We start from the raw sequence: 24,827 nt of genomic DNA, 5'->3' as shown, positions 1-24,827 counted from the left end.
AAAGGATATCAAGACTACTTTGACCTTAAATTTAACTTATTTTTTTAAGCAAGTTCTTTTAAATTGTCAGCCAGTAGATTTAAAGTAGCTATTTCTTCAATGATTGCTTTTAGTCTGTTTACATGCTCACTGCCCCCTGCTCTTAGAGAAAAGATTATGGCTAGAAAAGCATATACAGAGGGCTGGGACTGGGGCTCAGTGGTAGCGCACTTGCCTGGCATGTGTGAGGCACTGGGTTCGATTCTCAGCACCACATATAAATAAATAAAATAAAGGTCTATCAACAACTAAAAAATGTTTAAAAGAAAAGCACATACAGAATGTAGTACATAAAGATAAGTGTGTCCACTGAGCAGGGGACACCTAAAACAAAAAAATAGTGCTATCTATTTCTGCATTCTACATTTCTCATTCTCCCACTAAATATTGAATGCCCCATTGTGAGTTTAGTTTTTTCCTTTTTTTAAATTGCTAATTGGCCTATAACACCAGCCATTTGTGAACTTCAGTAATAAGCACACAGCAAATTGTTTTAGAAACCACTTCTAAAATAATTCTGAGAAAAGTAAGTGGTCATCTAAAATGAACTTGGTGCTAATAAATAGGGACAGGAGGACCAATTGAAATTATGCATCTAAAAGCACATAATGACCTATAAAATCCTTGACAGTTAATTATTTCTGTTAGTTTCAATAATAACAATGGTAATAAAACCACCAAGATTAATATTGAGAAGGTTCAAAACAAAGCAGAGGATGGATCTTTCTCTAACTGCCTATTTGATTACCAAAAACTTTGCCAGATTGTTTGTACATGTATGTATTTCTTCCGTCTGGTTATGATGTGTACTGATATATGCCTAACATGTTTTTAGCAATAGCTGGCAGCTCCATGCTTACCTCCTTAAATCAGCATCTCACTGTGGGTCTGAGCTTGAAGAAACATTTTTCTATATTGGTGGCTATCTCTCCTCACTTTTCTAACTTCTTTTTTCCTCTAATTCTGCTTGCATTCTTGCCTCTCTTTCCATCTTTTTTTTTCTTTGCTCCATCATTTTATCTCCTTTCTGCATTGTCTCATATTTCCTCTCTTTTTTAAAATTCACCTTTCCCTGAACTAAGCCTCTGGGAAGTTTTCCAGGAATTTTCTTTTGTCCTCCAACTATAGGGGAGTGTAATTTGAAAACATTTTGCTTGAATCCAGGCAGGACCTCACAACTGAGTGGTCAAGTATGGTATGTGCTTTCTGTGGCTCATTAAACACTTAAAAATAAAATTTTGGATGGAAGTTAACTTTGATTTTAATGGAATAGGGTTTTCAAAAATGTAGGCTAGTTTCTGTCTTACTGCTAAGTGGACATTAATGTGTCTTGTAAATATTAGTATCAGAACTTGTTCCAATAAAGAGATAGTTGGCCAGTATGGTACAAGTGGAATTTTCTTGTTGAACAGATTCAAACTAATAATCTAGATAACAGCAGGAGATTGACTCTGGTGTTGTTTTACTTTTCTCCTAGGATGCTGCCTCCCTTGGTTCTCAGAAGGGTGGGATCACCAAACACGGATGGCTGTACAAAGGCAATATGAACAGTGCCATCAGTGTGACCATGAGGGTGAGGAGGCTCATCACTGCTTTTCCCCTCATGAAACCTTTCTGCTGTTCTTGAGAATAATGCTCAGTATGAATGGGCATGCTGTTCTCCACAAAAGAGATAGTGTCTGTTACTGAGATGCTTTCCTGGTGATAGCACCCACATTGCTATAGCCCTGTCCACCCCCTTGTCTTCACTGCCCTCTGACAGCCAATGTAGACAGCAGTGTAGAACGCTCACTGACATGGGCTTTCTTTATAGCAGTTACACAGTGTTTCTTGGTACCTCAGAGCATCATGGAGGGGCTACATTAAATGCCCTAACTAAGCACCCCTGTGTAGCTACACTGCCACGAGGGGATGCACTGTAAAAATGGAGGACTGACAAGGAAGGTGATTAAATTGGAAGAAGTTTGCAAAGAGAAGAATAAAACTAGAGTAATAAGCTATTCAGGACAGAAGATCAAGATAATAAAGAGAAAAGGAACAATGGAAGGGAGGTAGTACCAACAGGAGGTGACAAATCAGGAGAAAGCTGACTGTCCTATTCCTGAGGCTGGAAAGCCATTGAACATCACAGGACAGAAAGGAGTTCCTATTCTGTGTGAGCAAGAAGCCCTGAGGGTTTGAGAGAAAGTTTCCATCTTCTGTGCTGTGTCCCAAATTGGAACTTTCAACCCTGCTTTTGGGTGGTTATGTAAACTCTCAAATTCTGGATGAGAAAACCGACTGGTGGATATTAAGTGAATCACCTCCTTAGAATGGAAATACAGTGAGCCCATTTGATGTGATGAGAAATCTTCACCAGTACAGTTACCTAGAGTGCCAGCTAGGATTAGATTAGTTTGGGAGAGAACTGAAACTGTTTTTATGGATGTGTGTAATTGTGAGTTATTGGTAGAGATTATGACTCTTTTCATTTTGAAAAATTGTTGTACATGTATTTTTCTCCCAGTCGTTTAAGAGACGGTTTTTCCACCTGATTCAACTTGGTGATGGATCCTATAATTTGAATTTTTATAAAGATGAAAAGATCTCCAAGGAACCTAAAGGATCAATATTTCTGGATTCCTGCATGGGTGTGATTCAGGTAAATATGAAAATAGTTATATCAGGGTTTTTTTTTTGTCAGTAATGGTACTGTGTGTACCATTATTCAGATACAAGTGAAGACTTCCAAAAATGGCAACATTCATGGTAGAAATGAATATCTAACTTTTAAAATAAATCATAATCTTGTGATTATTTTTATCATTTCAGAAGATAACAGGGATTATGTTGTGGTAGGCATGAGTGCTCTGATATATGAGTTCTTATGACCAAAACTTCTCTTGGCTACTACTTAGCTGCGTGACCTTGGACAGGCTATTTAAAATTTCTTCATCTGCAAAACATGGGTAGTAATAATATTCCTTTGGTAGGTAAATGAGAAAACTGGAGGAGTAACACATGGCAATATTTAGTTAGCATCTCAGTGATGACTTTCATCACTACCATCATGGCACCAGTGGGGGTGAGACAAGCACACTGGTCAACAGATTGGATTTTCGATGCACACTGAGTTCAAATCCCACTATCAGCTTTGCAAACCTTGATGACGATATTTAACCTCTCTGTTCCCCAGTTTTGTCATTTGTTGAACAGGGACAATGATAGTATCAAATATGGTTACTGTTAATAATAATTACTGTTAATAATAAATTAATATTAACAGTAATATTAATTTATACATTTAAAGAGCTTAAAACAGTGCTGGCAAATGGTAAGCCTTTAGTGAACATTAGGTATTTTTGTGGTTTGGTGCTATTGCAATTGTAGAACTATTCTTAAAAATTATTTTTAACTGAATATAGTACAAGAGTTCATTCTTATTGTAAAAAAAAAAAATCAGACAATACAAATAAAGTGAAAATTTCCCTAGGCTCCCTGTTTTCTCCTCTTATCTCTGCCTTTTCCTAGAGACCTGTTACTGGTTTAGTATGCATCCTTCCATACCTTTTTGGAATTGTTTCTAAAAAACATGTTGCTGCTTTTCCCATCCATCTATCAATGCATGCATGCATGCATGCCATCCCCTTGCGATTTTCTGGGGGGATTTAAGGAAGCAGCTTACAAGGAGTTGTAAAATCTAGGGTAGCATACATTTAAAGTGGGACTGAAAGCAGAAAGATGAATGAGGGGTTGGGGTAGGGGTGAGATAAAGTAGAATGAGACAGAAGTATATTTTGAAGGGTGGGCTCTGGGTGGGCCACCACTGAACTCTGCTTTCTAAACATGGAGACCTGCTCAGTCTCATAATTTGCACTGCACACAAGATACAGACCGTCTAGTTAGTAGAAACTGCCCATATATTCTCAGAATGATGATAAATCAAGCATTCTCCTAGAGGCCTTCAGACAGAGGGCTCTGTGACAAATGAGCAGTTTCCTTGACAACTCCTTACAATAGATGTAGTCACCATTCTCAGAGGATTCTTCCTTAAAATGACTCCATGGTAGCTGATGACATTGATTCTGTCAGGACAGTATGTAGTGGGGCTATTGTGAATAAAGAGAGAGACACAGCTCTCTGATTTGACTATGGATGTACTTGTTTATGTATTTATATGTTTACCTTATACTAAGTTGCTTTTTTATTCTAAGAATACATTTATCTAATTATAACTATGAAATTGTGCTAAAGGGCTGTACTAAATGTGCTTCATCTCCTTCATTTCCCCCATCTCACTCCCTACTCCCCTGAAACAATCATTTTCAACATTTTTCTTTTTTTAATATTTATTTTTTAGTTGTAGATGGACATAATACCTTTATTTATTTATTTTTATGTGGTGCTGAGGATCGAACCCAGGGCCTCGCACGTGCTAGGCGAGTGCCCTACCACTGAGCGACAACCCCAGCCCCTCAACATTTTTCACTATTCATTATGGAATTTGTCTTCATATCGCTAGATAATGAGTGTTCACTACTCTTTCTTCTAATTGAATGACTTCCTCTGCTGGTAGGTAGAATTTTAGCTCCTGTCATCCCCACTTCCTGTCCTAATCTGGACTGATTAGCTGTGCAGGGCAGAGAAAGCAATCAGTCCATCCTAGAGCTTCTCTTGTCTTCCTCCCTGTGTAGGAGTCCCTGCTTTCAGGACCCTTTGCCTTGTTGTTGTTCTCTCTTCTTGATTGGAGGAGTCTATCCTCAGTGGCTTCCTGAGAAATTGATAGTAATTTTTTTAGTAAGAATATTTGTAAGTTTTTTTTGTTTTGTTTTGTTTTTTTTTTTTTTTTCATTTACTCTTGGCTCATACTTTTGACTGACTGTAGAAATCCAAAGTGAAGTTGTTTGACCTGGAAACGTTAACTGTTGCACTGTCTTCTAGATTCTGGTGTTGTTTGGGGCATTTGGTGGTGTTCTTATTCCCTGTTCTTTGTGATCTTCTCTTTGCCTATCATCTCTGAAGTTTAGGTTGTTGTGTGTCTTGATTTTGATTTTTTTTTTTCCTTTGGCAGAGAGTAGTAAACTTTATGTGCAACTTGGAGAATATTGTTTGACCGTCTTTCGTCTTTTATCTTTGTCTCATTTTGGAAACTGTATATTTTGGCCAGCTTGGTTTTTCTCAATTCTGGCCAGTATGTTTAACTCTGGGAGATGGCAGAGACTCTGTTTGGGTTTTCCTTCCCATGCCTAGATGTGGATGCTGCCTCCAGGCAGAGAGCTGAGATGATGGTGGACTCACCTCATTCATTTTCCTTCTAGCAGGGGTCATAGGCCCCTGCCCTTGTCTGAAACAGTTGTTTCATCACTTTTGACTAGTTTTCTAGTAAGTATGGCTGGAGAGAAGTTCAGATCCTGTTATTGCATTTTGACCAGAAGTAGAACGTAGTTTCAAAATCAGATGTCTTCAGAGGCCCAGCAACTAAATTAAGTGACTAAAGAGGTCTGGTTGTAAAGTGTCAGGGAATGCTGAAGACCATGACAAACCAAAGTCCTCCCCAGGTGATGCTACTGGCTCAGTGCTGCTACATTGTCTGGCTTTTCAAAACAACAGAAATACATTATTGTAGTTAAATCTTGGCATCTTTAATTATTGGATACTAATAAAACTTCTATGTAGCAACAACACCCTGCCCCTCGCCTCCACACAATATAGTAGAATACACGAAAGTGTATTTGACCCTAGATCCAGACTACAGTACTACTCTGTGTTCATGTTGATGGAAAAATTAGTTTCCATCAACAGCTAATCAGCACATAGATGTTTCTCAGCTTGAAGCCCAAGCTCAGATGAAAGTGCCACTGTAAACATCTGAATTGTATCAAGTGTGTTTATGGACAATGGGAAAGAAGGCATACCAGCGAATTATTAATTGATTAACTTCTTGTGAGTGATTCCCAAGCAGGAGTTGCATTTGTATTCTCAAGTTGAGAGACCTTTAAGTTTCTTGTTGAATTTTCTGGCATTGACTTAAAAAAGTTTAAAGCAAAACTAAAGCAACTCATTTTGAATAAGAAGTAATTATTTTTGTCTTATTAGAGAGTTTTGTTGCATGTCTTTCGCAGAGTACACAGATGTTTTTAGAAACAGCAGCCATGAGCTGCTGTTGGGCCTCTCGTGTATTTCATAATCTGAGGTTCTGACTGCAGTGGAGGTCTCTTCCTTTAAGTTGTGTTCTCAGATGTGGCTGATGGTATTTTTCATTTAGTGAATTGTATCTAAGTCTTCAAAAGATTAATTTGTTTTTGTCCATGTCTGTATACTAAGCATCAAAGTCATGATTTAAGTGTTTTAAAAAAGATTATATTTGAATGCTATAAAAAATTAGTTGGTTAGTGTGGTGATTTGAAAGGAATGCTTAAACATAGTTTAGATAGATCTGAAAGAAAGACTGTTTAGAATCTTAAACCCTAAAAGCCTAAAAGAGTTCTAAAGAACTCTTTAAGTGAATTACATTTATATTGCAAATGAAGAAACTGGGGCTCAGAAAGAGAAATATCTTTGATCAAGTTCTAATAATTTTCCTCTATTTTTCACATTTTATTTTCTGAATCATATGTGAGGAGTGGGAGAGTGGGGGACGAAAACTGATTTCATTCCCAGCCTTGACTCCTTCCTTGATTCTTGCCTTGATGTTTAAGTGAGATCCAAAGTGCTAATTACTGAGCCCACAGAGACAGTCTGTGTGGAGTAGTTTGTTAGACTTTGCCAAGAGCATCGTTGGCTTCACATTTCTATGAACTGTGCTGCAGAAAACAGAGGGACCTTTGGCAGGGTCACCTGGTGCCTGAGATCTATGCTGAGGCCCAGCAACTAAATTAAGTGACTGACACTTTACAACCAGACTGTGGATACCAACTAGAATTTTCATGGGTATGGGGTGTTATTCTGCCCAGCTCAGATTTGGGGGGAGTTTGTGATTTTTTTTTTTTTGAGGGTACAAGGAATTGAATTCAGGGGCACTTGACCACTGAACCACATCCCTAGCCCTATTTTGTAATTTATTTAGAGGCAGGGTCTCACTGAGTTGCTTAGCACCTCACTTTTGCTGAGGCTGGCTTTGAACTTGCAATCCTCCTGCCTCAGCCTCCTGAATTGCTGGGATTACAGGCATTTGCCACTGTGCCCAGCTGAGTCTGTGGCTTGTACCATGTTCCTCAGAGCTGAACTGTCTAGTGCCATCAACCTGGCATGATTTTGCCCTCCAGAGTATATTTGCCCTCCAGAGTATGTCTGGAGACATTTTTGATGGTCACAACTCTGGACTATGCTCTTGATATTTGGTGGGTCAAGGCCAGGGAGGTCACTAAAAAATCATAGAATGTGCAGACAGCCCCTTGCAACAAAGAATTTCCACCCAAATGTCAGCAGTACCAAGGCTGACAAATCCTGGTGTAATGCAGCCTGTATTCTTTGATGGACTACTGTAATTCACCCTCTTATGGGCATGACACCCAGAGATGTGAGGCAAGGCTATAGACCTTTGGTAATCATAAATGATGAGAAAGGTCCAGATAAGTCAGTCAAACATATTAATAGCTGTTTAGCTGAATTTTAGCTTTTAAAAATGTAATACCACATACTTCATTTTCTTTTAAAAAATAGGAGCTAATTAAATATGAATTTTTTACATGAATTTTCATTTGTTCAACAAATATTTTTCAAGTGCCAATTATCCACCAGATATTGTTGTAAATATTAAGACCATAGCATTGAACTTTAAAAAGAATGGGAATTGTTGCCCTTGAGGAGCTTCCATTCCATTGGGGGACAGACAGGAAATAAGATAAACATGTAAGAAATGTAATGAGTCAAATGGAAAAGTAAAGGTATTGAGAAAATAAATCAGGGAGGTTGCACTGTGATGGGGAAGAGTTTGTAGTTTTAAATAGTTGTATGAAATACCAATCAGCACCCATCAGCAGATGAGACAGATATTATTTTAAGATAGTTCCAAATGTGTCTCTTTATCCTTTTTCCATTTCAGAACAACAAAGTCAGACGTTTTGCTTTTGAGCTTAAGATGCAAGACAAAAGTAGTTATCTTTTGGCAGCAGACAGTGAAGTAGAAATGGAAGAATGGATCACAATTCTAAATAAGATTCTCCAGCTCAACTTTGAAGCCGCAATGCAAGAAAAGCGAAATGGAGACTCTCATGAAGGTAGGCGGGTCTGTCTTTCCACAGGTACACACACTCCATGTGTATCTTTTTTTTTTTTTTTTTAAACCGGGTGGATGTAAGGAGAAATATTGCACAGGTACATGAAAGCAGGACAGAGGTGAGCCTTGAACAGGTAGCTTGTCAGCAAAGATTTTGCCACATTAAAATTTACTACTCTGAAATTTTATGTATGGAAATTGTGTAGTAGAAGAACCACAGCTTTGGAGGTACAGAAAAAACCTGGACCTGAGTCCCAGCAATACCAATTTTTAGTGTGTGACCTTGGATACACTTGTTATGTTTTCTTATCTTCATTTTACTTACCTGTAAGGGGAGAATACAAATGAAGCTTACTGATTAGATGGGAAGAGTAAATTTAAAAATATATCTCAAGTCCCTTGTGTTGAATCTACACTTAAAATGTTGAAAGTTATTGTTGTCATTAATATCCTTGGAATTTTCAAGACAAAGTTAGAATCGCTAGGTATCTCAGATTAAATTGATGGGAAAAATCTGGTAATGATTTTGATAATTCATGTTATATCTTAAGCTCTTAGATGATTCCTAGCCCTAACTGTCCCCTAGAAATGGTTGGGAGATTTTTTTTTTTAATGCTGTTTCTTTGGTCCCACTTGATCCTGATTGGGATAGCCATGGTCTGTTCACACTTGGCATCAGTTCTAATTAGCCTGTTCCAACTATTCAATGCTCTGACTCACCACTGGGCCTAGGCGCCAGCAATTTTAAAATCTCCTAAGTGTTTGTAATATGCAACCAGAATTATGAACCACCATGTAACTTTGAGAATCTCAAAGTTGTATAAAAGAAACAGTCTTCCTCTTCCTGCTTTAAATAAGATATTTTCAATTACAAATAACTCTGGTAGTCTGTTTTGCCATTTCAGATGATGAACAATGCAAATTGGAAGGTTCTGGTTCTGGTTTAGATAGCTACCTGCCTGAACTTGCAAAGGTAACATCATCTTAAGTTTTCTGCTTTTCATTGAACGCTACTGATATGCTTTTTATTTTGTGAGTTTATCCAGAATGGGATCTCTTGAAATAATGGCAGTTAACATTATAATCACTGCCACTGTCTGACCTGAATATGGGGTGATGTGGGATACATTCCAGGCTTGAGTAAGGCAGTCTGTTTTCCAGAGGGCACCCTGCAAAGTACTTTCTTTTCATTATTCTTTAAGTGTTTTTACCTCATAGTACCTAATACTGCAGCACACCTACTGAAGCAATAACCAGGGTGCACAGATGCGTGTTCTCATAATAATCTGGTACTTACTGTATTCACACCTGTGCTTCCTCTATTCACATTAATAGACACAATTCTAGAGGGTGGACATGCTAATCTTTCCTTTAGCCTAAAGAGGTGTTGCCTAAGTTATAGAAATTTTTCTGGGGTCACTGTCAATGAAAAAACTGTGATTTTTGAGAATCTCAAAAGTTACCGAAAAGCACAAAGGAAAACAAGCTACCGTACTACCACCACCACCCAGATTCCCCTCTGTTACTATATTGTCTTTAGTGTAGTTTTAGAAGAAATAAAACATTAGTTACAGTTGAAGTTCTTTTTAAACACTGTCCTTATTCCCATTTTCTTCTTCCCTACAACCCCAGCAATAGACACTCACTATTATGTCTTTACAAATATATTTATCCTAATGTTTTATATGATTGTTTCATATGATTAAAAATGTTACATAAATGCTAATTACTATGAGTTTTATTCTGTACTTGCTTTTTAGTTCAGCCTTTTTTTTTTTTTTTTTTTTTTGAGATCCATCCTATCTGGTATATGATCTGATTCATCCCCTTTATTGTACTGTTTAAACATTTTATTTTAGCTCTTCTGTTATTGCCATTTTTCTGCTATGAACAATGCTACAATGAATATCCTTGTACTTGTGTCCTGTGGATGAATGATTCTTTTTTAAATGAGAGAACTGTCTTTGTCTTCTCTAGCCCTGTATGTTCTCGCCCTTACTTTCTATTCTTTTTTTTAATAATATAGTGAAATGGTAGCCCTACACGCCCACATCTTAAACACTATAATAGAAACATGGTTTATCTATATAGGATTATAAATAGACAGACATTCAGCATTGACCTTTATTTCAAGACAACATGGCTGTTCTCAAATATAAATCTCCTTCCCTGGCTAGGACTTGAGAACATTGTTTTTCTTCAGAACTTGGCTGTTTCCACTGAATCTTTTTAGCACCTGCCTATTAAAACTAACTTTAGAGCCACCATCTAACTCCTCCTAGTCTGGGAAGAGTTTTGGCTTGTATGTTTGTGTTTTCATGTTAGGAACTTCCTTTTTTTTCCCCTTCGGTACCAGGGATCAAACCCAGGGCTCTGTGTATGCCAGGCAAGTGCTGTATTACTGAGCTGTGCTCTCCACCCCATTGTGTTAGGAACTTCTGAGGATCATAGTTTGCGCTGAGATTTGCTATTTTATTTCTGGATTTGTTTCCCTGTTTTGGGGTGTTCAGAATTTCTCAAAGCAAACCCTGTTTGGGTTTTAGTTGTTGAAGCAGTTAATATATGTGTTATAATCTAGAATTCATAAAATAGCTTTATATGCTTGCTGGGAAGCAGAATGAAAGTCTTTTTCTCTAAACACATATTTATTATTTGAGGCTAATGTTGAATGATTAGAAATCTGTATATTTTCCTATGAAGACGTAAAGGAGTTATGCTCTCTTTTCTTCTCTTACTACTGGGGCAACAAAATTCAGCTTTGCTTGATCCTAAGACCAAGGGAAAGTTATAGAAATGCACACACTTGTATATATTCTTATATTGTTTAAAAAACATTAACATTTAACATTATTTTCAAACTATGTCTTACCACCGAGTTAACTGAAGCCATTTTTGTTGGTGAAATCAATTTAGTTGATTTTAGCCCCTATTTCTTACTTTAAAAAAAGTATAGATAGGCTCATTAACTTTATTTTATGTATTTATTTTTATGTGGTGTTGAGGATTGAATCCAGTGCCTGACATGTGCTAGGCAAACGCTCTACCACTGAGCTACAGCCCCAGCCCCCGTTTCTTTCTTTTAGTTTTAATTTTTATTTGTTTTTGACTGAGGTGCAACTTAAATAAAGTAAGATACTCCAGAATGGAGTATATAGCTTGATGGAATTCACATTTGTACACAGATATAACCACTTTCCAGAATAATGTAAAGAACATTTATAGCATCCCAGAAGACTTTCTTGCACCCCTTGCCAACTGATAGTCATTATTTTGATCATCACCATAGATTTGTTTTGGCTGTTCTAGACCTTCCTATGCTTAGAACCATTCAGTTTGTACTAATTGTGTCAGGCCCAATCTATGTGACTAACATTTTTTTTTTAAATTAAATAGAATTGAATAGAGAATATAAACTACACTGTCATTAATTATTATAGAATTGAATAGAGAATATAAACTACACTGTCATTAATTATTATAGACACTGTTATCTATTATCTATATGTGCAGAGGCGGGGGGCGCATGCATTGTAATGTATGATATATTCCTTACTTTGGGTTATGATCAAAGCCTGACAAATGAAGCAGGGTACTGTCTTTATTGTGTGCTTCCCCCTAGCTCCCAGCGGTTTTAAAATATTTTTATTTAAGAAAGTAGTAAAAGGCAGAAGGTAATATTTTTGAAGGGAAATTGAAAGAAGAAAATTAAGGTGTATTGTCATTGACCTAGCTTGCTGCCATCAGGAGTGTAGAAAGAGATATCTGTCACCTGTGCCTTTTAATGGCCTGGCATGAGGGGCCCAGGCACCAATTAGAAACCTGTGCTTGGTTCCTCAGAACCCAAAACCTGGATGTTTATCATCTCCCTATGGTGTTCCTGGGATGAAGATCATTTGCATCTGTTGGGAAAGCAGAGGAGTTGACTGATGATAGTCATCCTGTTTTAGGAACAATGGATTCCATGGCTACAGAATCAGAGATTTAAGTGTGTATGGGGTGTGAGGGGCTAGAGAGCAGGAGACACACAGCTGTGCACAGAGGGAGAGTTCAGTCAGGGGATGAAGGGGTAAAAAGGTCAGTATCAAGGAAGGAAAATGCTAGAAAGGGTCAGGAGGAGGCAGGGCCACAGTTAAGTATGATTTCAGAGAAAGCCCTATATAAGGGAAGAAGGCTGAAGGTGATTGAAGGTGTAATTTAGTGGCAGTGTCTCTCTGGTCAGCTTCTCTTTTCTGCCTCACTCATTTTGTTGCCCCGGCTTTTGTTTTCCATTGTGACTGAGACATAGCCAAACAGGATATGGTTGACAGGAAGTTGTTTTAGTGCAAAAATAACCCATGTCCCATTCTGGAATATTGTGGAGGGGCCTTCTGCATATGGCACGAATGAAATGGACTTAGGTTTTCAGGGGATAACAGAATGTATAGCATCAGCCTTCTAAATATTTACATTACATATACAAACTGTATGGTTAGTCAATTGGTTTCTTCCCTAGAAAATCAGGGGGTAACATGATCAGTTTGTAAACCCCACCAGTAGTTGTTTAATTTCTCTCTGCTTGCATTCATCTTCAGTTACATTGAAACATATACTGTATTTTGTAAAAAAATAGTTTGAAGAAAACCCTCATGCTTGCCCTTATGTTTTCCTGTTTTTGAGCTTTTTTTATACTCAAAAGAACAGTAGCTCACTCTTAATTTAGTCTCCCCTTGTGGTTCTGAAAGAGAAGCAGAGTTTTCTTAATCCAAAATTATTCTTCCTATATCCTTAAATTCTTTTTAAGTGAATGAACTTATGTTTCCGGTTAAATCTTCCACAGTTAAATAAAAGAGCATGGTATCTCAAACTTGATAGTCTCAATGGGGTTGAGTAAGGGCCATAGTGCCAAACTAGCAGAACTTGTCAGAACCCAGACAGTTTAGCAGACATCTTTTCTGAATTTTTAAATTGTAGTAAATGCTTCCTTCCCTTGGTAATTCCTTCAGCCCCTGTTGGGCTTCTTCTCTGTTCAGTGCATCATCTTTAGCCTTGGGAGGGATGGAAGGAACATTAAAAGAAGCTGAATTTGCTTTTTATCTAGCCCACAGCAGAACTATGTATGTAAAGTAGATTGAGCTTTTAGGTTATTATTCATCTAAAGCTGTCCCTTCTTTCCCAAGAAGGCATGTTTCTGATGAAGACTATGAATTCATTGGATGTTAGTGGCAACATTAGGATGTTATGTGTCTATTTTGGCTACTAGTTGTTTTGTTGTTGCTGCTGCTGCTGTTTCTTGTAGGTGCCTGCATCCCTACTTGTCCTCTAATTCTATGGAGCCCATAGCAGTTTTTCTTACTTTATTAATTTCTCATCTCCTAAACTAGCACAGTCAACTTGATACAAGGAGCATCTTTCAGAAAGGCACCAGGAATTGCATCTGCATTAAGAACCCATTGTTCCATGGTAGCATCTGAGATCATAGTCTTTGCCTTAGTCGAAGAACTCGAGCAGAGGATTCAGAAGTAGAATATACTGTTTGTGGTAGCTTGCAGCTCCTAGTACTGATGGTCTTATTAGGAAACATAGTACAATGTAAAGCAAGTTCTTTGGTTCAGTTCAGTAGATTCCCCTTGTGTATGTTCTGGTTCTTTCTGTGTGAAAAATTAGGAAAAGTTATAAGCAAGACGAAGCAATCTCATCTCCTGTATGGAGGGGGCTACACCAGCCCCATGCTGTACCCTGAAAACATGAGCAGGACATTTGTAGGAATGCCCTTGTCCTCCAGAAGCCTTCATGTTCCTTCAGAGAGCCTCAGAATAAACTTTGCTGGGCCAAGAGACTTTTTATTTAGAAATGAAAACAATCTAGAGAGTCTCATTAGCTTGCAGGGCTTGGTTAACAACTGAATTAGAACTAGAACCAGTTTCTTAGTATTCTAGTGGCCATTTCATTTGGACATAGAGAGTTAATTAAGTATAGTTATGACAGTTTGGGTCATTGCTAAGGATCTATTAAAGCAATTTTAGAGCTGAGAAAATCAAGATGATGTTTAATTTCTCAATAGACTTGATTAGAAATATAATAATCAATTTTGCTCAGCTACCAGCAGAGAGGATAGGACATCTTCCCCGCTATGGCTGTCATTGCCCCATTACCAAGTGCTGAGAGGTGACTCAGGAAAGTAATGGATGGGAGAGGACAATCTCTTCTCACTCCACAGAAGTTATTATGGAGATTGAGAGAGTAATAGAAAGCCATGGCTGCCAAGAATAGGCTATGGATTAGAGGTTCCGAGCCGGATAAAAAGCAAGGTTAGAGATGACTTCTATCATGTGAATCTCTTTGGAAGTCTCATCTGTTTTATCCCACATCTCACATCTCCATTCATCTGTTTCCCTTAATGGTTTATCTTCTGCCATCCCTTCAGTGTCGGAGCCCCTGGTGTAGCCCCCAGGCTCACCTTCCCATTCTCCCCCGGCAGTATCATCCCCGCCCAAGACTTCCTTTCCACCTGCATGCTGATGTTTCTGAGTCTGTAACTCTAACTTTGTTTTCTGCCTTGTGCTTAAGTCCCATGTCTACTGTATGTTTCCACTTGAAAACCCTGCAGGCAAGCTCCATTTTTTTAATCACCTTTTCCACAAACTTGCTCTTTTGCCTGAATTTTCTCTCAGTTTGTGGCATTACCATTCAGCAGGCTACCCAAGGTAAAACATGGGATTTGTTAAAGGCATTGTTGTGTTAGACTAGGAGGCTATTGTGACAATCCAGGAAAGATCCTGGGGGCCTGCTAGCCTTACCTTGTTTATTCTATTGCTCCAGACCTACCCAAGTAACGATTCTAAAATGCAGAAGTCATTATTTTATTCTTGTTAAATTGTCGTGGGATATTTTGAATTCTAAATGAAATCCATTTTCTTTAGCAAACAAGTCCCAGATTCATTTCTCTTTCCTTTTCCCCACCATGCCCAACCATTCAGTTATTATGAACAACTTGACCATTTGTGACTTGTCCCTGTGCACCTGTAGTACCTCCTCTTGGAATGTTCTCCTTTCCTTTCCTGGCCAAATGTGCTTGTCCTTCAGGAGGGGTCTCCTTCTGTGGGAGGTCCTTTCTGACTGTCACTCCTAGTCCAGGTGAGCGCCCACCGTACTTTATGCTTTCTTTTGTCATTCTCACTCCTTTATCTATTGTCTCCCCACTGGTGTTCCTTCTGAGTAGGAACTTTGTTCATTCATGTTTCTGTCCCCAGCATCTGGCACATAGTAAGTAGGTGCTCAATGGATATTGAATGAATGAATCTGCATCTTATCCTTCAAAACCTATCATGATTTTCTTCTACCACTCAAAATATATTCCTTCCTTTTCCTCTTTATCTTTTTGTATCCTCAGTCTTAGACTGGACCCTATTTAATCCTGTCTATTGCCCGGGTTTATTTCCATCCTCATTGTCTGTCCATCTGTCTGTGCAGTCAGCCTGGAATGTCCATGTTTTTCCCCTAGCTATCTAAATTCTGCACCTTTGTTCAAAACCCATCCCAGAAATCTGTTACTTTATGCAGCCTTTCTTAACAATTTGATGCTTAATTATTCTCTTGCGCTTTCTTTGGATTGCTTTTGACTCCACAGTTGGCTGCTGGCCTCATAAAGTCGGGGTTCACATATGACCTCCACCCCCAGCCCCCCAGCATTTGCATCATATGCCGTTTGCATCTTAGTGTATCTGTTGTTGACATGCAGCTTTCTTTCAGAGGTGGGGGGCATGGTTGTCTAACAGCCTGAATCTAAATGATGGGGAAGCTTTCAAACACTTTTGGATACTTCTGGATATTGTTTAATGTATTTTTTATTTATCTTGTTATCAGAGTACCAGAGAAGCAGAAATCAAACTGAAAAGTGAAAGCAGAGTTAAACTTTTTTACTTAGACCCAGATGCCCAGGTAAGAACCATTTTAATATTTAAGATTTAAAACTAAGTGGATGGGGAGGAGAAAATTTTTGATGCTTGTTTGTTTCCTTCATTTATTTTGGGTTGGTAAGCAGTGTAACAATGTAGAAAATTTGGAGAAAAGAAGAAAAATTAAAATGACCTGTGTTCTCATCATCATAGCATAATTATTTTGAATGTTTGATACTCAGTAGATTGTTGAATATTGAGATTTAGCTGAAGACATTCTTAAGTCCACAAAGATCATATAATTTGCCTGTTAAGGTAACCATTAGAAAATAGCAAGTATCACTGCAGACACCAGGAGACAGTGATAACTCCTGAGCAGCCAGACTCAGTCCCAGATATAAACCTGACAGTGCTGTGATGCACATCTGTGTCTTAGTGAAATCCAAGCACATGTGGTAAGGACCTTCAGGGCTGCCCAGGATAGTGAGCACCACAGAGAGCTGCCCAGAAGGGACAAAGGTTCTGCTCTATTTTAACCTGGGTATTTTCCCTCTTCATTTGTGGGTTTGTTGTTTTTTTTTTTTTTAATAAAACTTCTATTTAACTTGAATAAGTATTTTTCTGTTTCTTCATGAACCTCCTAACCTCCCTCCCACTCCCACCTCCACATTAACTTTGGACAATTTTTGTTTATTGTGATATAATATATATAACATAAAATTTACCATTTTTAAGTATACAGTTTAGTGGCAATAAATACATTCTCATTGTTGTGCAACCATGTCTCCATCCATTTCTGGAATTTCTTCATCTTCCTGCACTGAAACACTCTATCAGATGGTAATTCCCCATTCCTCCTTCTCCTAGGCCCCTGGTAACCTCTGTTCTACTTTTTGTGTCTATGAAGTTGCCTATTTTAGGAATCTCATAAGAGTGGAATCATACAGTATTTGTCCTTTGTGTCTTGCTTCTTTCACTTAACACAGTATTTTCAAGGTCCATCCATATTGTCAGAATTTTCTTCATTTTAATGACTGATTAATATTCCCATTTTATTTGTGTGTGGGTGTGTATACACATTTGAAGGTGTATATATATATATATTTGTAACACTGTTGTTAATAAATGAGTGTATATAACTTTTCCATATATTTTGGCAGTTTTGTTTGGATACATTTATAATGGATTTTTAAAGCAGGATAATAATGCATTCATATATTTACATTTTCTTTTAAAGAAGCTTGACTTCCCATCAGCTGAACCAGAAGTAAAGCCATTTGAAGAGAAGTTTGGTAAAAGAATTCTTGTCAAGTGCAATGATTTATCTTTCAATTTGCAATGCTGTGTTGCTGAAAATGAAGAAGGACCCACTACAAATGTAATTTTCCTTTTTAAAATTAAAGATCTTTTTAATGTTCAAAGATTTCAGATATGACAGGTTTCCCAGGACAGTGCAGCCTGGATGTGAAGTCCTAGAGGTGCAATGTGCAGATGAGATGCTTTTGGAGGGCTGTGCAGCCTACAGGGACAGGATGTTTGTGACAAAGGATAAGGATGGTAGTATGCTCAGTGCTCAAGCAGGCAGATTTCATCTTAGATGCTTAAGGCAGAGCAACTGTCTGTTTTTTGTGGCGGATACATTAAGTAGCAAAACATACAAAGTTAAAATAATTGTTTTGTTTCCTAAAGTGTTTTGTAACCTAATTCTCTGACAAAAAACAAGGCTGTTTATCTATAGTAGTAATTTATGGCAACAATCATAAATAGATCTCATAATTTCTTCTTTGACAGCAGTGTTCTTTTTCTCCCACCATTTGAACCTCAGTGATTATCTGGATTGTTCTGTTTTGTTCAGGTAGAGCCTTTCTTTGTTACCCTGTCCCTGTTTGACATAAAGTACAACAGAAAGATTTCTGCTGATTTCCACGTGGACCTGAATCATTGCTCAGTGCGGCAGATGCTGGTTCCCACATCCCCACCTCTGATGAATGGCAGCCAGAGTCCACCTGCCTTTCAGGACGTCCTTCATGCAGCTGCCATGCAGTATCCAAAGCAGGTGGGGAACAAGGGCCCAGCACTCATATGCTCAGAATTATTTTGCACATGATATACAAAAACATTGAAAATGCTAAAGTGAAACCTTGTAATGCACAAATGAGGTAGCTTGGACTGTTAATTATATGGATAGAATATGTAATTAGACAGCAAAAGCAAATGGAGGGAGAAGTGGTTTTAGTTTCTCATTTCTTTTTCTGAGCTTTTTTGTAGCTGCCTCCCCTGTCAAACAGACGTTTTGAACAGATGATCACCTATTGATTATCACCTGGACGCTGATGCCCCCTACAACTTGGACCGTTTCACTGTGCTTTGCTGCTTTAATGGTTATGATATTGTTTAATGCCGCTGTGAATTCTACTTATTGAGGAAAAACTGTTTTTTTCCTAGGGGATATTTTCAGTCACATGCCCTCATCCAGACATATTTCTTGTGGCCAGAATTGAAAAAGTCCTTCAGGGGAGCATCACACATTGTGCTGAGCCATATATGAAAAGTTCAGACTCTTCTAAGGTATGAATGACTTTCATGTTTTATGAAGATAAAAAGCAATCTGAGAAAAGGACTTTATTTCAAAATATTAGATTTTTTAAGGTCTTTTTTATATATTTTTTTATTATTATTAGTTGTTCAAAATATTACATAGCTCTTGACATATCATATTTCATACATTTGATTCAAGTGGGTTATGAACTCCCATTTTTACCCCGTATACAGATTGCAGAATCACATTGGTTACACATCCACGTTTTTACATACTGCCATACTAGTGTCTGTTGTATTCTGTTGCCTTTCCTATCCTCTACTATCCCCCCTCCCCTCCCCTCCCCTCCCATCTTCTCTCTCTACCCCATCTACTGTAATCAAAATATTAGATTTTTAATAAAACAAAAGGTAAGCCATACTTATAGTCTAAAACATGTAGAATACTGCATATATTTATTCTCTAACTTTATGTGTTCCTTTTTTTTTTTACTTTTTATTTTTTAGTGGTAGGGATTGAACCCAGGGCCTCATACATACTAAATTCACACTTTGCTACTGATTATAACCCCAACCGTATGTGTCCAATTTTTAATGCTAGTAGTTCAGCATGTAAATAAAATACTTTGTTTGACTAGTCTATTCTTACGTCCTAAAGTACTTCACAAAGGAAGTGCCAGCTTGATTGTAAACTTTCTAACTTAGAAGGTACTTGTATTATAGCCAAACAGAGTTCATTCCACTTGTTGATATGTCTTTGTATAATAGCCAAACAGAGTTCATTCCACTTGTTGATATGTCTTGTGGGTTCTGGAATTGTACTAGTCCAGTTATACTTGAATGAGACTGGAGTTTGGAGATGGCCTTGGCTCAGATGGTCTGGCCAGTGGTGCCAGTGGTTCAGGTTCACTTGTTTTTTGTTAGAGGATCAAGGTCATTGTGACAGAAGTGATAGGACCTTAGGGAAACATCAAAGATATATATTTGTTGTATTTTCAAAGAGATGTTTGTTACTTGGGAAGTGCCTATGTATGGACATCCACAGCATTGTTAAATGTTAGAAACCATCTTATATAAGATCTCCTTTCATTCTTCAGAAAACTAAGGCCTGCAAAGCTGTGGTTACCTGTTTAATGTCCCACAGCTATAGTGGCTAAAGTGTTCCTATCACTTTGTAGCACATTGTGCCACTAGGTTAAAATAAGCTGTTGAGTGTTGCTGCCCTTACTAGTTTTACAATACTTTTAGTTACTTTGTTTTTTGAAATGATGCCTCACCATGTTGTCCAGGCTCACCTTGAACTAATGATCCTCCTGCCTCAGTCTCCTGAGTGGCTGGGGTTATGGGCACGTGCCTCTGTTCCCAACTCTATTTTTTAATGCTGTAAGTAGTCATCTGAGAGAGAGCCTAGATACACTGACAAGGACACACTAGAGAGTCCAGCTGAGGTTTACCAAGTTGATTCAGTTCTTCTTCTGTTCATCACTGTGGCCATCAAACGTCACATGTGTCCACCGAGATGCAGGATGGTCATTAAAGAATAGGCTCCAAGTGTCAGAAGACCTGGGTGGGTGCAGAACGCCTAACTATCCTGCATACTTTGGTCAGATCACCTCTTTAGCACCCAGATATTCCATCTGTGGGTGCAGGATGATGTTACTATTTGCCCTTGCCTTCCTCTCAGGGACTGGGTAAGGATCAAAAAGATAATGTATGAGCCATTGCTATAGACACCATGAATCACAGAAAGCATGCAAGGCATCGTGATTTATAATGGCCCCAGTCAACTAAAAGCCCATTTACCAGGCTCATTGCTTCAAACATTAAGCCTTTTTGGCTGATAAAAGCTGAGAAAAGTTTGGTCCCTGGAGAGAAGCCATTTTATGTTTTTAAAAACAAGGCTGTTAAACCTTGGATAAGAACCTCTTTCAGCTCTTCTGTGTTTTGAATAATAATCAATGAAAGCTCAGTTAAGATCTACTTTCCAACTGTGGTTGCAGTATACTTGCAAAGCCCGTACACATCAGCCTTGTTACTACTGCTTGCCACGTGCACAATTTGAAATTTGGCATGTTGGTGAAAAATTCAATATCACTGGGCTAAACCTTACTCTGCACACTCCCCAATGTCCATTGAGCATCTGTTGAAGTCTGCTTTTTCATTACTTATGCCATGTAAAGCCCGTCTAGAGATTAATTTCCTACCTTAAATTAAAGCAGAAATTAAGACTCAGCCATCTCACATCAGCATAGAAGCTTTGGTGGGGATGATACAGTGAGAAGATTATTTTCTTCTATCAAATTTGTCTCTTCCTGTTTTTCATCTAGATGGTCTAGAATGTCACTTAGAATAAATTTTTGTTTATATGAAAAGTCTTTGTAGTATCTACCATTTAAAAAAAAGACAGGAGTAGGGGGAAAGCCAAAGCAGCAAAATCTTATTTTTCACTCTTTCATATGTTTTGTTTTGTTTTTTTTTAATCTTTGCACCCTTGGTGAGTTTGAATGAGACTGGAGTTTGGAGATGGCCTTATTTGCTTCAGGGAAGAGTGAAATTTATCAAAGCTTTATTCTAGCTTTAAATTTTATGCAAACACTGTTTTACTATATAAATGTAAATATATGTTACTAGTAGAATCTAAAAATCTTGAATCTTAAAATGTGTAAGTAAAACTGACTCTCCAGGAATGTTAGACTGATTTTTTATCCATGGACTGCATATGCCTCAGAGCTCACTAACTAACTGGACTTGAGTCCAGTTCACTCAAGCAGGCAGTTCTTCCCATAGTATGATTGTGGGAGGATCATTAAGTTTTGTAACTGGAAGAGATCATGAAAGTATCATGCAAGCCCTTTATTTTTCAGGTGAGCTCAGACAGGTTTAATGGCCTATGGAGACATACAGCTGGGTTCAGGGTGACTTAACTCTATTGTTCTATTACTAAGCGTTCTAACAAGTGATTCTCACACCTGATGGTGCACACAGGTCACTGCAGGTTTCTTCAGGATGAGGTTCTAATCCAGGATGGTTGGGGCAGGCCCTGAGATTGCATTTCTAACAACGACACTGACTCAGCAGTTTGACATACCCACTTTGGTTCATAGATGCTAGAGTACATTTCCTAAAATTGGTTTGACTTTGATGTCTTCAGTAATGTTAAGGACTCTTTTAACTCACCACCCTATCTGAATCAATCAAACATCTCATTTATAGACCTGCCATATATATGACATGCATGTCTTTGGCGAAAATCAAATATGCCTGTTTTGTACTCAAGGGTTAATCAGTCAATTCACAACAAACCAAAATCGATCATTAGGAAGTAAAAGTAGCAGTAATTTAAATGTAGGAAGCAAAAACACAGCAATTGAAAACCATAGCCTAAGTCTGTACCTAATAATGTCTTACTAATAAATAACCCCTAAATTGTGAGAATCTGCTCCAACTGGTGAACATTAGGATCTGAGAAAGTTTAGTGTGTTTGTTGATGTTCTCCTTTAATTCTGGTAATGCAGTATATTTCAGCATGAATCCAAATATTTTAGTAGTTATTAATAATTCATTGGACTTATAAAATAGCCCTTAGTTAAAAATACAAATGAAAGTCTGTGAAATATCATGTTTGTTGCCAAAGACCAAAGACATGCATTTTGAAAACAGTAATCATTCAACATTGTTGAAAATCATAGAGTACATTAAAAAAAGAAGTCTGTGCTGAGTGTGGGTAAGCCATATTCATTCCTACAGGATGTGCTTTTCCATGCATCTGATGCTACAGTGAGAGCTGATTTAAGGAATGTGTGATGATGGCTCTTTAGATCTTAATTCTCCTGTCAGTAGGATTCAGCATTTCATGGCTTTATTCTGATGTCTTCAAGGTTGCCCAGAAGGTGCTCAAGAATGCCAAGCAGGCATGCCAAAGACTAGGACAGTACAGAATGCCATTTGCTTGGGCAGCAAGGTAAGGAGAACAACTTTTATAACATAAATAGATAGACAGGTAGATAAGTAGATAGACTTATTTGGTTTGTTATCCAAGTCAAAGAGGATCTGAATGTGTAAAGCTGAGAGTAAGCAAGCCTAAGTGTGAAAAATCATGTAGCAGACTTACACAGAAGAAAGGTGTTGGACAAAGCGTAGCCATCTAGCACTGAAAGGGTGCACAGGAGGTGAGCTCAAGAGGGATTCCAGGTCCCTGCCACATGCTTCCAGCTAGGAGTAGGAGGCAGCTGGGGGCAGTTGAGGAGGACTGCAGTGGCCTCTCCCTGTGGTCTTTACTTCTTATGCATTTGAATGTGTGTGCTGTTTCCTATGCACAAGCCTGTCTGCTGGAACTGTTTTCTGTGTAAATTGAATTAGTTACATTCATCCTCATTAGTATTTTCCATATTTTTAGATAATGAGGTTTCTGTTGACTACAGCCAATGGAATAGTTATTAGGCTTTGCAGAGGACCAGAGTTAAATGATGAATTTATTTTGATGTTTTGGAAACCCAGTTTAGGAATCTTGTTTTGCTATTTCAGGACATTGTTTAAAGATGCATCTGGAAACCTTGATAAAAATGCCAGATTTTCTGCAGTCTACAGGCAAGACAGTAATAAGCTATCGAATGATGACATGCTCAAGTTACTTGCAGACTTTCGGAAGTGAGTTTAAATTCTTACTTGTTTCCACGCCTGAGAAACAGAGGTTGCATGGTGGGGGGAGAGAGATGGGAACAGTCACATAACTTGCTCACCTCAGACTTCAGAGGGAATGGGGAATGGGCACAGAACATCTCCCCAAGTCCTTCAGAAGGAAGAAAAGATTTGGAACCAGCAGAGTAACCTGGTTATTTTTAATTCTGTATGGGATGTTTGGGGTGGTGCTGAGAGGGATAGGTTAGGGGGTAGAGTTGTGCCTAAAAAAGGAATCTGTTGAGGGGCTCTGTCAAGAGTTGAGAAGAGGCACAGCAAAGCCCTCTCAAGAGGAAATAGGAAGAAGAGAGCTACTTCAAGTGACATCAGAAAGACACAATTACTGGGTTTGATTTCCTGATTGGGTGTTAGGGTGGAAGGAGCCGGAGAGAGGTGGGTAGTCTGAGATAAACAATTCCTAGGGATGGGGAATTGGGGGAAAGATAACAACTTACATAGTATTTACTTTTTTGCACGAATTATTCTAAATGCTCTTTTAATAATAATGAGAGTATCATTTTCCTTATAGAACTTCTATAACAATAATGCTGTGAACTGCATGACTTCAAGAAACAGATATTTATTCATAGTGCTGAGGGCTTACAGCCTGAAATCAAGATGTTGGCAGGGCCACACCCTCAAAAGTCTTTAGAGGAAGATCTTTCCTTGTCCCTTCTAGCTTCTGGTGGCCTCTGGCATCCTTTGGCTCATGGCCAAATGCCCTCCAGTCTCTGCTTCTGTGTTCATGTGACTGTGTTCCTATCTCTGGATTTCCTTCTTAGGAGGAATACTAGCCACATTGGAGCAGGCTAATTAGAGAGACCTTGTGTTAACAGATTATATCTGCAAAGACCCTGTTTCCTTATATAGCCACATTCATTCAGGGATTAGGAATTTGCCAGATCTTTTTGGAGGATACATTTCAATCTATAACAGTAATTCATGAAGAGATTAAGCGGTATTATTACCACATCACATAGCTGGTAGTAGGTGGAAGTCAGTGTGCCTGAGGGGCGTTCTCTCTCTCTCTCTGTCTCTCTCTCTCTCTTTTTTTTTTTTTTTTGCAGTATTTGGGATTGAACTGAGGGATGCTCTGCCGCTCAGCTACATCCCCGGGCCTTTTTTTTAAAATCGATTTTATTTTTTAAATACATGACAGCGGAATACATTACAATTCTTATTACACATATAGAGCACAATTTTTCATATCTCTGTATATAAAGTATGTTCACACTAATTCATGTCTTCATACATGTACTTGTCCATCACATTCCACCATCATTGCTAACCCCTGCCCCCTCCCTTCCCCTCCCACCCCTCTGCCCTATCTAGAGTTCATTTATTCCTCCCATGCTTCCCCTCCCTGCCCCGCTATGAGTCAGTCTCCTTATATCAGAGAAAACATTCAGCATTTGTTTTCTGGGGGGATTAACATTATCTTTTCCAACGCTATCCATTTACCTGCAAATGCCATGATTTTATTCTCTTTTATTGCTGAGTAA

The 24,827-nt window shown here is 38.3% G+C and overlaps 1 protein-coding gene across 17 annotated transcripts in view; it reads left to right on the top strand.

Annotated features, from left to right (window-relative positions):
• Dock9 (dedicator of cytokinesis 9) overlaps nt 1–24,827 on the top strand; it is a 288,524-nt gene that overhangs the window by 159,500 nt on the left and 104,197 nt on the right. For 16 of the 17 annotated variants that reach the window (XR_011707424.1, XR_011707425.1, XM_071611604.1 and 13 more), the window contains exons 6-15: nt 1,517–1,612; nt 2,546–2,680; nt 8,063–8,237; nt 9,142–9,209; nt 16,079–16,153; nt 17,348–17,488; nt 17,966–18,166; nt 18,556–18,678; nt 22,527–22,609; nt 23,173–23,295. Coding sequence is in view for 15 of the 17 variants with exons in the window: in XM_071611604.1 (XP_071467705.1) it covers nt 1,517–1,612; nt 2,546–2,680; nt 8,063–8,237; nt 9,142–9,209; nt 16,079–16,153; nt 17,348–17,488; nt 17,966–18,166; nt 18,556–18,678; nt 22,527–22,609; nt 23,173–23,295 (1,220 nt within the window). In the remaining 2 variants the exon portion in view is untranslated. The remainder of the gene's footprint in view (nt 1–1,516; nt 1,613–2,545; nt 2,681–8,062; nt 8,238–9,141; nt 9,210–16,078; nt 16,154–17,347; nt 17,489–17,965; nt 18,167–18,555; nt 18,679–22,526; nt 22,610–23,172; nt 23,296–24,827) is intronic. The other variant, XM_071611603.1, reaches the window with a different exon arrangement.

Source organism: Marmota flaviventris, chromosome 4 (assembly GCF_047511675.1).
Source record: "Marmota flaviventris isolate mMarFla1 chromosome 4, mMarFla1.hap1, whole genome shotgun sequence".
NCBI classification, from domain to species: Eukaryota; Metazoa; Chordata; class Mammalia; order Rodentia; family Sciuridae; genus Marmota; species Marmota flaviventris.
This window is presented reverse-complemented; position numbering and strand designations above follow the sequence as displayed.